The sequence below is a fragment of the Oncorhynchus mykiss genome, chromosome 4 (genome assembly GCF_013265735.2).
Source record: "Oncorhynchus mykiss isolate Arlee chromosome 4, USDA_OmykA_1.1, whole genome shotgun sequence".
Lineage (NCBI taxonomy): Eukaryota > Metazoa > Chordata > Actinopteri > Salmoniformes > Salmonidae > Oncorhynchus > Oncorhynchus mykiss.
Genome location: NC_048568.1, coordinates 6,882,049 through 6,900,069, shown reverse-complemented (window position 1 = coordinate 6,900,069; position 18,021 = coordinate 6,882,049). Strand labels below are relative to the sequence as shown.

The window sequence follows — 18,021 nt, the reverse complement described above, 5'->3', positions numbered from 1 at the left end:
GTTGGAATATGTACGTACGGTCACTGTGGGGATGACGACGTCGATGGAAAAAAAAGACACACCTCTCGTATTACTAGACGTAGTTTAGAGAAACCTCACAGAGAAACCTCACGCACACAATCGGTTCCTTTCACACACAGTTTCACACTGTCACACAATGTCACACACCGCACTACAGGGGACATTGAGCGGCGCATGGTCTCTGGCGTTTAGAAGTAGACAGAGCTCATTGACATTCCGGACAATCAGGTGGCCCGATGGGGCCGAGGAAGTCCAGAGAAATGATTCCCATGTGGAGTGAATATGGAGCAGCAGTAAAGAAAAGGCTAAATTATACACATCCCAAATATAGTGCACTACATTTGAACATAAAGCTCTGGTCAAAAGTTGTGCACTATTTAGGGAACATGGTACCATTTGGAATGCATCCATGTACCAAACTGTTTTTTAAATAAATAGCCCGCAATTCATCCTCTGTAACGGATGTCGTCTGGAGACCAAAGCGCAGCGTGGTAAGTGTTCATGATGATTTTAATAAAAGAAAGCACTGAACACTGAATCAAAACAATAAACGATGACGTGAAATACAAAACTGAAACAGTACCGTGTGGCCCAAACACTCACACGGAAACAAACACCCACAAACCAAAAGTGAAACCCAGGCTACCTAAGTATGATTCTCAATCAGGGACAACAATTGACAGCTGCCTCTGATTGAGAACCATACTAGGCCGAACTCAAAAACCAACATAGAAAAACAGACTGCCCACCACAACTCAGGCCCTGACCATACTAAAACAAAGACCTGAACAAAGGAACTAAGGTCAGAACGTGACATCCTCTTTGTGTAATAAACTTTTTTTTATACAGAGAACCATAAACACTTGGCAAAGTAATTCTGATTACAGTTTACAATGTATGCTAATCAGGGATGTAGTGGTAAACCCAAAGGTTGGTAAATGCTCAACAACATTAATCCAAACAACACTAACTTGGTGTAAAAGGTGCATAAACTATTTTTTACATGCATTTACCCTCCGTTACTTCCCTGATCCTATTCATGGAAGCAAACAGCATAGCCTAGTATATATCAATGTCAAACATCAGTTACTACTAGGAATGTATTCTGAAACAATGAGCAGGACATTAAACCTGGGCTGTGTTCCAATGTCTATACTGTCATACCACTTAGAGTACATTCTTTCTAGAGGTAGTATGGAGATTGGAACAAAGCCCTGATGTTTTTTTCAAATCCCCAGCCCCATGGGTGTCTATAGCTGTATGTTTGATGTTGTGTTGGTGACGATTGCCACTATCACGTTTAAGGTAAGACCCAGGTGCAGACAGTGTCAAAATAACAAAAGTTTATTATTCGAACAGGGGTGGGCAAAAGGACAGGTCAAGGGCAGGCAGAGGTCACTAATCCAGATAGGTGGGGCAAAGATACAGGGCGGCAGGCAGGCTCAGGATCAGGGCGGGCAGTCAGGCAGGAATGGTCAAAACCGCGAAACAAGAAAACAGGAACTATAGCAAAGACAGGAGAAAGGGAAAAACCGCTGGTAGGCTTGACGAACAAAACAAACTGGCAATAGACAAACAGAGAACACCGGTATAAATACACGGGTTATTGGGGAAGATGGGCGACACCTGGAGGGGGTTGGAGACAATCACAAAGACAGGTGAAACAGATCATCCCTCCACTCCTCTAGCACAAACTCAATCAGGTTCTGATGCTTAATGCTAACCCAATTGCCCACTGCTAATGTGACACCACTCTCACTTAAGATATTAAATGAGGAATATCCCTAGTCACCCTTAGGGGGCACAGAAGCAAGAAGGGAGAGAGTGAGGGAGGCAGTGATGGGGAGGAAAAGGGGAGAGGGTGAGTCAGGCAATGGAGCGGGAGGAGGATTAGACATGCACAAGGAAGTCTATGGATGGAAGAAGGCATATTGGCTGAATTGGGGGGGGGGGGGGTGATGGGGTCTCAAGCCACCAGGGGGGAATCAGAAAGGATCCTGCAGTCGATAAATCTCAATGAGCTCCAAAGATGATCAGGGATGGGGACGTTCTCTCCAGTGACAATGTTATTCCACTCCATCGATTGGGCCTCTCACAACAAACTGAAAGCATTTGAATACGTCAATATGTTGGGGGAAATGATTTGTGTTTGGTCTCGAGAGGAGCGAGGGACCCAGAGGGCATAGTAGAGGATCATAGGAGCTTCTATTGTTTTGGTCGCCTTACAATAACACGATTTTCACATGTTTTTTTTTTTTTAGGGAAGCACGAACATTGTTCGTTTTTTAATGTAAAGGTATTGTCTGTGTGTTCTATAGGACAGATTGTCGAAGGAGATGGGGTGTGTGTCAAAAGCAGTCGGCCGGATTTGAACCCATGCCGACACCGACAGATGTGTAGGCACTAACCACTAGACCATCCTGGCCATGAATGTTATTTTGTTTGATTGATCTTAGTGTCTTGTTTGCTCTCTCCACCACAGGTTCAGCCCGTACGAGTGGTACAATCCCCATCCGTGCAACCCAGACTCGGACGTGGTGGAAAACAATTTTACGTTGCTCAATAGTTTCTGGTTCGGCATCGGGGCTCTCATGCAGCAAGGTAGTTGCCTCAGCCTGCTGGTGCTGTGGCTATCTCCGTGTCCCACTCTCTCTGGGGTCCAAGGTTTTAGGCCAGGCTCCGGGCGACACAGGGGTCTCTGGGTGTGTGATGCATGGTGGAAAAGTTATGAAGCATCTATATAGGGCTTAGAAAGGGTTTATGAAGGCACCACTTAACCTTAAAAGTTGTAGTTGGGTTAAAGTGGGAACAAGAATAATGTTGCTACCTCGTTTTCTGATCGAAATGAATGTATAGAGGAAGCTGGAGAGGAAAATATACTGAACAAAAAAATAATGTTTCATGAGCGGAAATAAAAGATCCCAGAAATGTTCCATACACACAAAAAGCTTATTTCTCTCAAATGTTGTGCTCAAATTTGTTTATATCCCTGTTGGTGAGCATTTCTCCTATCCCAAGATAGGCTAATTGACATTATTTGAGTCAATTGGTGGTGTACCTGTGGATGAATTTCAAGGCCTACCTTCAAACTCAATGCATCTTTGCTTGACATCATGGGAAAATCTAAATAAATCAGCCATCACCTCATGTTTCAGCATGATAATGTACGGTCCCATGGATCTGTACACAATTCCTGGAAGCTGAACATGTCCCAGTTATTTCCAGGCCTGCATACTCACCAGACATGTCACCCATTGAGCATGTTTGGGTTGCCCTGGATCGCTGTGTATGACAGCGTGTTCCAGTTCCCGCCACCATTGAAGAGGAGTGGGACAACATTCCACAGGCCACAATCAACAGCTGATCAACTCTATGGGAAGGAGATGTGTCATGCTGCATGAGGCAAATGGTGTTCACACCAGATACTGACTGGTTTTCTGATCCACGGCCCTACCATTTTTTTTCAAAGTATCTTAGACAAACATATTCATATTGGTATGCCCATTAATGTAAAATGCATAGATTAGGGCCTAAGGAATTTATTTCAATTGACACATTTCCTTATGTGAACTGTAACTCAGTCAAATTTTTGGCATGTTGCGTTTATATAATTGCTCAGTGTATATTATTATTATTTTGCATATTTTGTGCTAAGTTATTGTTACAGTGAAGGTGTCTCTTTTAGCGTTACAGCAACTGAATGAACATAAAAGTTATAGTCCTTAATGGAGTAGTAACTTTGAGAAGCTACTGTGACAGCTATTTACATTTAGATTGGTTCCTCTATTCTTGAAAGATAATTGCAGAGAAATTAATTTACTCTACAGTTGAAGTCAGAAGTTTACGCACACTTAGGCTGGAGTCATTAAAACGTGTTTTTCAACCACTCCACAAAGTCTTGTTAACAAACTATAGTTTTGGCAAGTCGCTTAGGACGTCTACTTTGTTCATGACACGTCATTTTTCCAACAATTGTTTAGACACATTATTTCACACATAATTCACTGTATCACAATTCCAGTGGGTCAGAAGTTTACATACACTTAGTTGACTGTGCCTTTAAACAGCTTGGAAAATTACAGAAAATTATTTCATGGCTTTAGAAGCTTCTGATAGGCTAATTGACATCATTTGAGTCAATTGGAGGTGTACCTGTGGATGAATTTCAAGGCCTACCTTCAAACTCAATGCCTCTTTGCTTGACATCATGGGAAAATCTAAATAAGTCAGCCAAGACCTCAGAAAAACAATTGTAGACCTCCACAAGTCTGGTTCATCCTTGGGAGCATTTTCCAAATGCCTGAAGGTACCACGTTCATCTGTACAAACAATAGTATGCAAGTATAAACACCATGGGACCACGCAGCCGTCATACTGCTCAGGAACGAGATGCGTTCTGTCTTCGAGAGATTAACGTACTTTGGTGCGAAAAGTGTAAATCAATCCCAGAATAACAGCAAAGGACTTTGTGAAGATGCTGCAGGAAAGTACATAAGTATCTATATCCACAATAAAACGAGTCCTATAACGACATAACCTGAAAGGACGCTCAGCCAGGAAGAAGCCACTGTTCCAAACTGCCATAATAAAGTTTGCGATGGCACATGGGGACAAAGATCGTACTTTTTGGAGAAATGTCCTCTGGTCTGATGAAAAATAAAATAGATATGTTTGGCCATAATGATCATCGTTATCTTTGGAGGAAAAGGGGGGAGGTTTGCAAGCTGAAGAACACCATCCCAACCGTGAAACACGGGGGTGGCAGCATCATGTTGTGGGGGTATTTTGCTGTAGGAGGGACTGGTGCACTTCTCAAAATAGATGGCATCATGAGGAAGGAAAATAATGTGGATATATTGAAGCAACATCTCAAGACATCAGTCAGGAAGATAAAGCTTGTTCGCAAATGGGTCTTCCAAATGGACAATGACCTCAAGCATACTTCCAAAGTTGTGGCAAAATGGCTTAAGGACAACAAAGTCAAGGTATTGGAGTGGCCATCACAAAGCCCTGACCTCAGTCCTATAGAACATTTGTGGGGAGAACTGAAAAAGCGTGTGCGAGCAAGGAGGCCTCTAAACCTGACTCAGTTACACCAGCTCTTTCAGGTGTGCATGGAGGAATGGGCTTATTGTGGGATGCTTGTGGAAGGCTACCCAAAATGTTTGACCCAATTTAAACAATTTAAAAGAAATGCTACCAAATACTAATTGAGTATATGTAAACTTTTGACCCACTGGGAATGTGATGGAAGAAATAAAAGCTGAAATGAATCATTCTCTACTATTATTCTGACATTTGTGATCCTAACTGACATAAAACAGGGCTTTTTACTAGGATGTCAATAATTAATATTTGGCTAAGGTGTATGTAAACTTCTGACTTCAACTGTATATAGATTAAGTGGGGTTGCATTGCAACCCTCCCCCCGTTATAAAACAAAATTATAATAATTGATAAGGGTCTCAGTGTAACAGATACCCTTTTCATATGACTGAGCAGAGTCTGTGCTGGCCTGGTTACGCATCCAACATAGTTGCTGGAACCATGCTGAAAAGGACAAAGTGATAGGAAACTATCAAAATATGTTTGGGTGAGCATGATAGTGTGAAAAGGAGAATGACGAACCAGTGAACTATCCTTTAGGTATAACTTATCTCTTACCAACTAGCCATGCTGCACTTATTCAACAAGAACAGCTTTGTGTCAGGTGCCACTACCCAGAGTCCTCTCCCCATTGCCCGCAACAAATCAGTGCCCATAGAGTAGTGGGACGTGGGGTCAGGATGTGAGGTTGCCTTGGGTACATGACAGTCAGACCCAACCAGGTTGTCAGTTTCCACTAAAGTTTTTATTTTGAAATGTAAACGTGTAACTTTAAAGAAGTGACTGATCTGTGTTGACGGACGGTAAGTTAATTGAGTATACCTTTTAGGACCAGTTTCCTGGACCCAGATAAATCCTATTTTAAGGATGTGTAAAACGCTCTGTCAATGGATATTCACCATTCAACATGCTTTTTAGTTCAGGAGTAGGTTGAATCTGGGTCCGTGAAACCAACCCCCTACTGTCCAACTCCCAATACATAATGGAGCGGCTTAAGTACAACACATAGCAACCTTTCTTACTAATCGACGGACAGTCCCAGTGGCCTGGATTCAAGTCCCAATCAGGCTACTCCGGATGATCCACAGAGCACAATATCACCCCTCACTAAGTCCTTTGTGGATGCTGCCTATGTAGACATCTTCTCCATACACCCTTGCTGTAACTTCTGGAATTCTATCTCTCCACTCCCTACACCCCTATCCTCCCCTCTGTACCCAGGCTCAGAGCTCATGCCTAAGGCCCTGTCCACCCGGATCGTGGGGGGCATCTGGTGGTTCTTCACCCTCATTATCATCTCCTCCTACACGGCCAACCTGGCTGCCTTCCTCACCGTGGAGCGCATGGAGTCACCCATCGACTCGGCCGATGACCTGGCCAAACAGACCAAGATCCTGTACGGAGTGGTGGAGGATGGATCTACAATGACCTTTTTCAAGGTAGCTAGCAAACCATTGGGCTTACTGGGATAAGTGGTCATCTGCGGTGTTGTGGTTGTGGGTTTCACTCAAATAGCGACCTGCTGGCGGGAAAGACAGCAAGAAAATATAATAAACCCCTCTGTTCAAGGTACTTAAAAAGTATTGGCCATGTATAATCTCCACCGGGCACAGCCAAAAGAGGACTGGCTTCCCCTCTGATTCAGGTTTCTTCCGAGGCTCCTGCCTTTCTAGGGAGTATTTCCTAGCCACCGTGCTTCTACATCTGCATTGCTTGCTCTTTTGGGTGTTAGGCTGAGTTTCTGTATAAGCACTTTGTGACATCTGCTGATGTAAAAATGGCTTTATAAATCAATTTTATTGATTGATTGACACTGGAAAGGCCAATGCTATATGAACCAAATCAATTCTTATTAGAAGAGGTGGATTTCATTAATCTTCCTTTTCTTCCTCCGGTGGTTTGACAGAAGACGAAGATCTCCACTTACGACAAGATGTGGGAGTTCATGAACAGCCGGCGAACGTCTGTGATTGTGAAAAACATAGACACGGGCATCCAGCGCGTGCTCACCTCCGACTACGCTTTCCTCATGGAGTCCACAACCATTGAGTTTGTCACCCAGCGCAACTGCAACCTTACCCAGATAGGGGGCCTCATCGACTCCAAGGCCTACGGAGTGGGAACACCCATGGGTAACGCATATTGTCCTTATAGTCTGTATCGTTTATATCGCACATATCGCTATTATCACCTATATCGCTTATTGTCTACACCATTCATATCTCCTGAATCACCCATAACTCCTATATTGCCCATGTTGACCATATCACCCATCACCCATTTCACGTTCTACCTGTCAATGACCATGTATATCAGGACAAGCAGATAAAGGTTGGAGTTTGGAGGTTTGAGACAGATATGGCTAATGTAATGTACTGTATGCATACTTGAAAGGGTAGAAGAATGAATTGTTATGACTGAGTTTGGGAGGTAAGGGTTCAAGTGAAGGGGAAATGGACAATAATATGTATAGGAATTCTACACAGAATCGAGTATTCCCCCACACATTAAGACAATTGTACAGATTGACATTTGAAAATACCATGCCTGACATAGATAGCTACAGGATCACAAATCAGTTTTTTCTCTGGCATTTCAGTTGGTATGTGTAAACACTGTTCCACTTGACACATACAGTGCATCATAATACACCAGACATACCCAGCCTTTTGTGTTGGGGCAACATTTTTGCCTGGCATATAAAGATTATGTACCACAGAGGAGGTTCTGGTTCCGTATTCCTGGAGCATCTCAGAGTATGATTGTTGATCTAAGATCAGTTTTAACTTTTGGAAAGTAATGAACAAGATCACATGGAAAGGGGGTACCAAATTCAAGATCAGCACTCCTACTCTGTCGCTTTATACGTACGGCCCATAATGTACAGTGCCTTTGGAAATTATTCAGACCCCTTGACTTTTTCCACATTTTGTTACGTTACCGCCTTATTCTAAAAATGTATTAAATATATATGTTTTTCACAGCAATCTTCACACAATACCCCATAATGACAAAGGGAAAACAGTTTTGCAGAAATGTTTGTGAATTTATTGCAAATAAAAAAAACTGAAATACTTTATTCAGATGCTTCGCAACGAAACTCTAAATTGAGCTCAGGTGCATCCTGGTTCCATTGATCATCCTTGATGTTTCTACAACTTGATTTGTGTCCAACTATGGTAAATTCAATTGATTGGACATTTTTTGGAAAGGCACATACAGTTGAAGTCGGAAATTTACATACACTTAGGTTGGAGTCATTAAAACTCGTTTTTCAACCACTCCACAAATTTCTTTATAACAAACTCGAGTTTTCTACTTTGTGCATGACACAAGTCATTTTTCCCAAAATTGTTTACAGACAGATTATTTCATTTATAATTCACTGTATCACAATTCCAATGGGTCAGAAGTTTACATACACTACGTTGACTGTGCCTTTAAACAGCTTTGAAAATTCCCGAAAATGATGTCATGCACAGAAGAGGACTGGCCACCCCTCATAGCCTGGTTCCTCTCTAGGTTTCTTCCTAGGTTCTGGCCTTTCTAGGGAGTTTCTCCTAGCCACCGTGCTTCTACACCTGCATTGCTTGCTGTTTGGGGTTTTAGGCTGGGTTTCTGTACAGCACTTTGCGACATCATCTGATGTAAGAAGGGCTTTATAAATCAATTTTATTGATTGATTGACACTGGAAAGGCCAATGCTATATGAACCAAATCAATTAACAAAATGTGGAAAAAATCAAGGGGTTTGAATACTTTTCCGAAGGCCCTGTATATGCTGTGTCAGATCTCATGGACTCCAGGGGAAACGGGCGGGAAACGGGCGGGAAAGCTGTTGCTGGTGTTTTCTAATCCCAGTGCCACTGGGGTTATTGTGTTCATGATGGGGCCACAGAGACCACTGCTACCCCTGGGGCTATCTTCCTGGTTAACAAGCAGTTTTACCCAACATTACCCAACATTTGACCAAGCCTAATACATAAGTCTACTGAGACAAGGTAGTTGACAGCATTTGTACATACAGTATTTTGAAGCTATACATGGTTTATGTTCTTGTTATAAACAATGGAGTAATGCAACCTTATATTTTGGGTTATGATAGGTTAAGACAGTGTAATGGGTGCATGTTGGTGGCAGGGAAGTCAGGAGCAGGAGAATCGAACTTGGTATAAATGGAGTGGTTTAATAAACTTAACAAAACTTAAAAACCAAAATTACAGAATAAATAAAAAGTGGGTACAAAACCCATTGCGCACCAACACATAATACATAAACATACAATCAAACAATCTCCGACAAGGACAAGAGTTGTAAACAGGTTTAAATACACAACGTGTTCCAACCAATCGAAAATGAAAAATGGATCACTGACGTCGACCACCGAACACCGCCCGAACAAGGAGAGGGACCGACTTCGGCGGAAGTCGTGACAGGCAGTTGCGCTGTGCACTTGAGACATTTATAAGTTATAGTATTTAAAGGGTAAATTTGTAATTGCTTAATATATATTTTTACTTTAAAATGATTTACACACACCCATTGCTTCTTTAAGAATATAACTTGTATAATAAATGCCTCATGAGCTTAGTCTGATTGTCATATCCCATCAAACCCCAAAATATATGCTTGTTCTACTCAATTGTTTGTAAACAATGTAATTAGAAACCAACACTGTTTAGCCTCGGAATATGGTTAAAATGTTCATTTTGTATCCATAGAGCTATCGATGAATTTGAGAGTGGTTACATTAATATTATTATTATTTCTCCACCACCAATTCTTTCGCTTTTTACCAAAACAGTGGTGGGGTGTTGGCTTTGTTGTTGTTTGAACTGCAGATTGATCCTTGAAGAACCAATGGGTATGTCAAGCTTAGGAACGTTGAACAGAATCCCAGATGGCAGATTGCGTGTGTCTTACATAGACATGTTTACATTAACTGGTACATTGATGGTGTAAACCTACTCTAAGAGTATGTATTAAGCTGTTTGAAAGAAGGTTGAATCCTAATCAACCCATCCAATATGAGTCCATCTGTTGTTGAAGTAAAGCTACAGTACTCTAGCAGTAGTGAAGCTGCTTATAATGAAAGCCGTGTTAGTGCATAGTTCAAATTAGCTTTTGAATTGCCAGTCTTTTTTTCGACTTCAAACAAAAGCTAATATATCACTTAAAACATTGTTTTTTGTATTAATTTGCAGGGTTTTTTCCCCAGAAGGGCTGATAATAGTCCTTCCACCAAACATTATTACTATGCATTCTAACTATTTGAAATTGCAGTGGCGTAAAATATTTCAGTAAAAATACTTCAAATCAAAGTTTATTTGTCACGTGCGGCAAAAAAATAAATAAATTACATTTATTTAACCAGGTAGGCAAGTTGAGAACAAGTTCTCCTTTACAATTGCAACCTGGCCAAGATAAAGCAAAGCAGTTTGACACATACAACGACACAGAGTTACACATGGAGTAAAACAAACATCCAGTCAATAATACAGTAGAAAAGTAAGTCTATATACAATGTGAGCAGGTGAGATAAGGGAGGTAAAGGCAAAAAAAGGCCATGGTGGCGAAGTAAATACAATATAGCAAGTAAAACACTGGAATGGTTGATTTGCAGTGCAAGAATGTGCAAAGTAGAGAGCAATTATGGGTTGCAAAGGAACTACATAAATAAATACAGTAGGGAAAGGGGTTGTTGTTTGGGCTAAATTATAGCTGGGCTATGCACAGGTGCAGTAATCTGTGAGCTGCTCTGACAGCTGGTGCTTAAAGCTAGTGAGGGGGATAAGTGTTTCCAGTTTCAGAGATTTTTGTAGTTTGTTCCAGTCATTGGCAGCAGAGAACTAGGAGGAGAGGCGGCCAAAGGTAGAATTGGTTTTGGGGGTGACCAGAGAGATATACCTGCTGGAGCGTGTGCTACAGGTGGGTGCTGCTATTGTGACCAGTGAGCTGAGATAAAGGGGGACTTTACCTAGCAGGGTCTTGTAGATGACCTGGAGCCAGTGGGTTTGGCGACGAGTATGAAGCGGGGGCCAGCCAACGAGAGCGTACAGGTCGCAGTGGTGGGTAGTATATGGGGCTTTGGTGACAAAACGGATGGCACTGTGATAGACTGCATCCAATTTATTGAGTAGGGTATTGGAGGCTATTTTGTAAATTACATCGTCGAGGATTGGTAGGATGGTCAGTTTTACAGGGGTATATTTGGCAGCATGAGTGAAGGATGCTTTGTTGCGAAATAGGAAGCCAATTCTTTGATGTGAGTCTGGAAGGAGAGTTTACAGTCTAACCAGACATTTAGTTTTACTTGTATTTAAGAGCAATTGGAGGCCACGGAAGGAGAGTTGTATGGCATTGAAGCTCGCCTGGAGTGTTGTTAACACAGTGTCCAAAGAAGGGCCAGAAGTATACAGAATGGTGTCGTCTGTGTAGAGGTGGATCATATTTATAATGACGGCCTACCCCGGCCAAACCCTAACCAGGACTACGCAGGGTCAATTGTGCACCCCCCTATGGGACAGCTGATCATCCACACAGTGGTAGACTACGTGTAACAACACCTGCACAGGATCAGTACATCCGAACAGAACACCTGCGGGACAGGTACAGGATGGCAACAACAACTGCCTGAGTTACCCCAGGAACGCGCACAATCCCTCCATCAGTGCTCAGACTGTCCGCAATAGGCTGAGAGAGGCTGGACTGAGGGCTTGTAGGCCTATTTTAAACAGGTCCTCACCAGACATCACCAGCAACAACGTTGCCTATGGGCACAAACTCACCGTCGCTGGACCAGACAGTACTGGCAAAAAGTGCTCTTCACTGACGAGTCGCGGTTTTGTCTCACCAGGGGTGATGGTCGGATTCGCGTTTATCGTCGAAGGAATGAGCGTTACACTGAGGCCTGTACAATGCAGCGGGATCGATTTGGTGGAGGAGGGTCTGTCATGGTCTGGGGCGGTGTGTCACAGCATCATCGGACTGAGCATGCCATTTCAGGCAATCTCAACGCTGTGCATTACAGGGAAGAAAACCTCCTCCCTCATTTGGTACCCTTCCTGCACGCTCACACTGACATGACCCTCCAGCATGACAATGCCACCAGCTATACTGCTTGTTCTGTGCGTGATTTCCTGCAAGACAGGAATGTCAGTGTTCTGCCATGGCCAGCGAACAGCCCAGATCTCAATCCCATTGAGCACATCTGGGACCTGTTGGATTGGAGGGTGAGGGTTAGGGTCATTCCCCCTAGAAATGTCCGGGAACTTGCAGGTGCCTTGGTGGAAGAGTGGGGTAACATCTCACAGCAAGAACTGGCAAATCTGGTGCACTCCATGAGGAGGAGATGCACTGCAGTACTTAATGCAGCTCTCAGTTGTTGAATCTTATGTTCATACAAATATTTACACATGTTAAGTTTGCTGAAAATAAATGCAGTTGACAGTGAGAGGAAGTTTCTTATTTTGCTGAGTTTAGATGGGTGTACCTAATAAACTGAGTGTATTTCATGATGTGTAACGTGTGCAATGATGTGCCAAATCTTGATTTAGTGGACTATTATAGGGTAAGCATAGGAATAAGTTGCCTCAATATTTGTAACCATAGGTTATATCTGTCTAGGAGCTGATCCGTCATCAGTTTTGTAGAATAATTCTCATGTTAAGGCAGCAATCAGCAGTAGAAACAATAAGAAAGCCGTCACCCCACCCCTGATTCAACAGAGGTATGTGGCTGGAGAAATGTAACCTTGCTATGGATGCAAGTTATCCATGATAACAAAATGAGAGTTTTAACCATATTTTGAGTCTATATAGTGTTTGTTTACATATTGTCACGTTCTGACCTCTATTTCCTTTGTTTTGTATGTAGTTAGTATGGTCAGGGCGTGAGTTGGGTGGGCAGTCTATGTTTGTTTTTCTATGATTTGGGTATTTCTATGTTTCGGCCTAGTATGGTTCTCAATCAGAGGCAGGTGTCATTAGTTGTCTCTGATTGAGAATCATACTTAGGTAGCCTGGGTGTCACTGTGTGTTTGTGGGTGATTGTTCCTGTCACTGTGTTTGTTGTCACAGGATAGGACTGTTTTGCATTTTCACATTTCTTGTTTTTGTTAGTTTGTTCATGTGAAGTTATTTATTAAAACATGAATCAAAACAACCACGCTGCGCTTTGGTCCGCCTCTCGTACAGACGAACGTCATTACACATATGTTGGGTTCTGATAGGGTACGACAGCTACCACATCTATAAGTTATATTCTTCAAGAATCAATGGGTGCATATCATTAATTTTATAAGTCCAAAAATGGTTGTAGCAACTGCTGATTGCCACTAAGGTTAGATGGAGAATGGTAATCTGAGTGCAGTGCTTCCTTTCTTTTGAGCCTATCGGAATGGACACACAACTCAATGACCCACTTAGCGAACATTCTCTCTGCATGGTGTTTTGGAAAATGCATGTTACATATTTCGGCTGTTGTAGGAAAGATGCATTGTTAAAACAGTGGTAAGTCTAAATTCCATCGCTATCGGGAAACCGGCCCTGGCGATCTTCGGTCTTCTTCGGCAATGCCACACCGTTAACAACTAGCTACAGCCTTGCTAGTTAGCTTTACATTCCTCCTCCTAGTAGCCAATAATAGTTTTTCCTGTCAGCAAACACGTCTAGGTCCTAAAAGTTATGATGTTAGTTAACTAGCCAGTTATGTAGCCAGCTAGCTAGCTATTTATGATTATACATTGCTTTGACCTAGCTAGTTAACTTCATCCACCAGAGAGACATTCAGGTCTTAGCTATGATTCCTAGCTAGTTGTCTAATGTTAGTTGTAAACAGCCGGGTTGACTTCCTATTTTTTTAAGTACTTGAAGAGATTAATAAATAGCTAATTAACATTGGTATTAGAAAGTTATATTTGTTTCTAGCAGTCTAGATCTGATATGAAGTTTTTTGTAATAGTTTTCTAGATCAAGGATATCGCTATCCACCTTTTATCTATCAACACATTTGAAAATACAGTGCAACCCCCCATCAAAGTAAGTACAGAACACATTTTTTGTTGTTGTACATTTACACAATTTTCTCAATATTGTAATAACATGATGTTCTACTGGAAACCTGCCTTTATCTACGTACGTGGGTGTGTGTAAGAATGTGTACATCTCCCACCAATGTGACACCCCCAGGTTCGAGCCAGCTATGAGAAGTTTCTGGAGGAGGTGACCCACTACACCCCTGTCTATATGGAGGAGATGGAGTCTATCTTTGACCAACCACAGATGAAGGAGAGGAATAGGATGACTAACAATGAGAGGTAGGCTACTCCTGCAGTCAGACTGTTACTAGGAGGGTGGATGTGAGTGTACAAACTGAGCTGGTGTAAGAACACACACAGACCGGCCATGCCCACTGACGCACACAGCGGGTTAATGGAAGTCAATGGGAATGTACTGTAATATGCGATGATGTAGACTTATTATCAGTTAGTCTAATGTAGTGGACGGTGTTACAAGCTAATGTAGCAAACTGTATAACAGTAGTGTATGGTCAAACAATGTGACCATTATTAGAGACTGCTGGAGGGTAATATACTGGACCGGCCTATCTTGTTGTTCAATGGAGTCTAATGAAACCTCTCTTTCAGGAGTGGGCACCAAAAAAGTGAATAAGAGTTTACATACACTTAGGTTGGAGTCATTAAAACTCATTTTCAACCACTGCACATATTTCTTGTTAACAAACTATAGTTTTGGCAAGTCGGTTAGGACATCTACTTTGTTCATGACACAAGTAATTTTTCCAACAATTGTTTACAGACAGATTATTTCACTTATAATTCACTGCCTCACAATTCCAGTGGGTCAGAAGTTTACATACACTAAGTTGACTGTGCCTTTAAACAGTTTGGAGAATTACAGAAACTGGCTTTAGAAGCTTCTGATATGCTAATTGACATACTTTGAGTCAATTTGAGATGTACCTGTGGATGTATTTCAAGGCCTACCTTCAAACACAGTGCCTCTTTGCTTGACATCATGAGAAAATAAAAAGAAAACAGCCAAGACCTCAGAAAAAAATTGTAGACCTCCACACATCTGGTTCATCCTTGCGAGCAATTTCCAAATGCCTGAAGGTACCACGTTCATCTGTGCAAACAATAGTACGCAAGTATAAACACGATGGGATCACGCGGCCGTCATAACGCTCAAGAAGGAGACGCATTCTGTCTCCTAGAGATGAACGTACTTTGGTGCGAAAAGTGCAAATCAACCCCAGAACAACAGCAAAGGACCCTGTGAAGATGCTGAAGGAAACAGGTACAAAAGTATCTATATCCACAGTAAAACGAGTCCTATATCAACATAACCTGAAAGGCCTCACAGCATGGAAGAAGCCACTGCTCCAAACCCGCCATAAAAAAGCCAGACTACGGTTTGCAGTTGCAGATGGGGACAAAGATCGTACTTTTTGGAGAAATGTCCTCTGGTCTGATGAAACAAAAATAGAACTGTTTGGCCATAATGACCATCGTTATGTTTGGAGGAAAAAGGGGGCGGCTTGCAAGCCGAAGAACACCATCCCAACCGTGAAGCACCGGGGTGGCAGCATCATGTTGTGGCGGTGCTTTTCTGCAGGAGGGACTGGTGCACTTCACAAAATAGATGGCCCCATGAGGCAGGAAAATGATGTGGATATATTGAAGCAACATCTCACGACATCCGTCTTGAAGTCGCAAATGGGTCTTCCAAATGGACAATGACCCCAAGCATACTTCCAAAGTTGTGAAAAAACGTATTAAGGACAACAAAGTCAAGGTATTGGAGTGGCCATCATAAAGCCCTGACCTCAATCCCATCCCAAAATTCACCCAACCTATTGTGGGAAGCTTGTGGAAGGCTACCCAAAATGTTTGCCCCAAGTTAAACAATTTAAAAGCAATGCTACCAAATACTAATTGAATGTATGTAAACTGCTGACCCACTGGGAATGTGATGAAATAAATAAAAACTGAAATAAATCATCCTCTATTATTCTGACATTTCACATTATTAAAGTTAAGTGGTGATCCTAACTGACCTAAAACACGGAATTTCTACTAGGTTTAAATGTCAGGAATTGTGAAAAACTGAGTTTAAATGTAGTTGGCTAAGGTGTATGTAAACTTCCGACTTCAACTGTACATTAGCATAGGCTATGCTGCAGCAAATGTAGATCTACCTTTCACATTGCAATGATGAGATCATAGGTCCACAAACTGACATGGTGCTGTCGGTCCCCACCCTGAGCATTGATGATTCATCATGCAGTGACCAGAGAGAAGGCCCTAGAGAATCCACATTTAGACTCCCAGGCTACCGTATGTGGACATGATCCAACTCTGTGAACACATTGATAATATACAACGGATGTTTGTTACATGTGCCTGTTTGCTTTCTTTGCCAACCACAAGCATGTAGGTTCGATATGAGAGCATTGCTTGGTTTTTTAAAAGTTTCAATGATGCTACCTTTTACAAACAAAGTAATTGTGACACCATTTATGTTTTTCAGGTGATTCTCTAGAGGACTCTATTCCTCGGAATGCAATTAGTTTAATCAGTGTGTTAGCTGGGGTAGTGGAAAAAGTGTGACACCAGTCAGGCCCCCGAGGGCTGGAGTACCATGTTGAGGATGACCAGATCGATATGGAACCTACAGACTCGACACAAGATCCAGCTTGATCTGATACAGGGCTCTCCTGGAGCGTAACCGTCTCGTAGGTTTTGTCCAACCCTTATCAAGTGTACCTGATTCTAATAACTAACTGGTTGATAAGCTATAGGAGTGTAACTCTCCAGCAGATCTGAACCTCCACCTATTCCCCACACCCTCTTCTCTTGTATTCTCAACCCCTCTACTATAGCTGTCAGTGGGGATTGGACTGAGAGACATGTAAAGACAGCTTGCAGCTACCACATTTACAATGTGCTTCATTCACCATTACATCATCATTTAAAATAAAGTGAATCATATTTGTTTAATGTTCTTGTTTGTTTGTGCTAAGGAGGTCCAGTAGGTTAAAAATATGAATGGTACTGATGACTGTATTACAATCATCTTGGTATGGTTGACTTGAGGGAAATATTGTATTCTTGTATTGTAATACTTTCTGTTGCTGCTCTCATCACCTGTTGCTTGCATTTCAAAGCTAAGTATTACACACAGGGGCGCCTCTTTCCTTTTAGGGAACCTTAGCAAGATTTGGTTGTGGCCCCCCCCAACCTACATTTTACATTTGTTGTTTAGCAGATGCTCTTATCCTGAGTGACATACATGAGCAGTTAAGTCCCTTGCTCCTGCTCAAGGGCACATCAACAGATTATTTACCTAGTGTGCTCAGGGATTTAGGGGAATGGGAGACAAAGGGCTGTGAGAAATAGGTTTAATCCTAGACACATGAAAAGTGGGATGGGTACGGGGCAACAGAAGAAGAACAGCAGAGGACCTAAGAATTTTGGAGATGGGGAAAGAGCCGATAAAACGGGTGGACAGTTTGCAGGACTCTACCCGGAGGGGCAGATCCCAAGTGGACAGCCATACCCTCTGCCCGAGATGATAATGGGGAGCCGGGGTCCTGTGGCTGTCCGCCTGTCATCGATTCCTGGAGATGGTTGTGGTGTCTTGACTATCATCAATGTGTTTGACTGTTATCTTATACAATAATTACATACCACATTCAATTATTACACTAGTTAAGTAGTAATCTGGGGCACCACGGGAAAGGTTATTTAACGAGTTACTATCTCCTGACTAAACTCTAAAGATATAAATATCTCTTACATCAGTCAATTAATACATTTTTATTTACCTTAAGTCTTATTCTGAATGTCGAAAAACCCTTGGATATCTGCAC

The 18,021-nt window shown here is 42.2% G+C and overlaps 1 protein-coding gene across 1 annotated transcript in view; it reads left to right on the top strand.

The window, feature by feature from the left end:
• Window positions 1-18,021, top strand: part of LOC110521035 (glutamate receptor ionotropic, kainate 2) — a 98,657-nt gene that overhangs the window by 70,470 nt on the left and 10,166 nt on the right. The window contains exons 8-10 of the mRNA XM_036975452.1: window positions 2,504-2,622; window positions 6,349-6,566; window positions 7,034-7,259. Coding sequence (XP_036831347.1) covers window positions 2,504-2,622; window positions 6,349-6,566; window positions 7,034-7,259 — 563 coding nt within the window. The remainder of the gene's footprint in view (window positions 1-2,503; window positions 2,623-6,348; window positions 6,567-7,033; window positions 7,260-18,021) is intronic.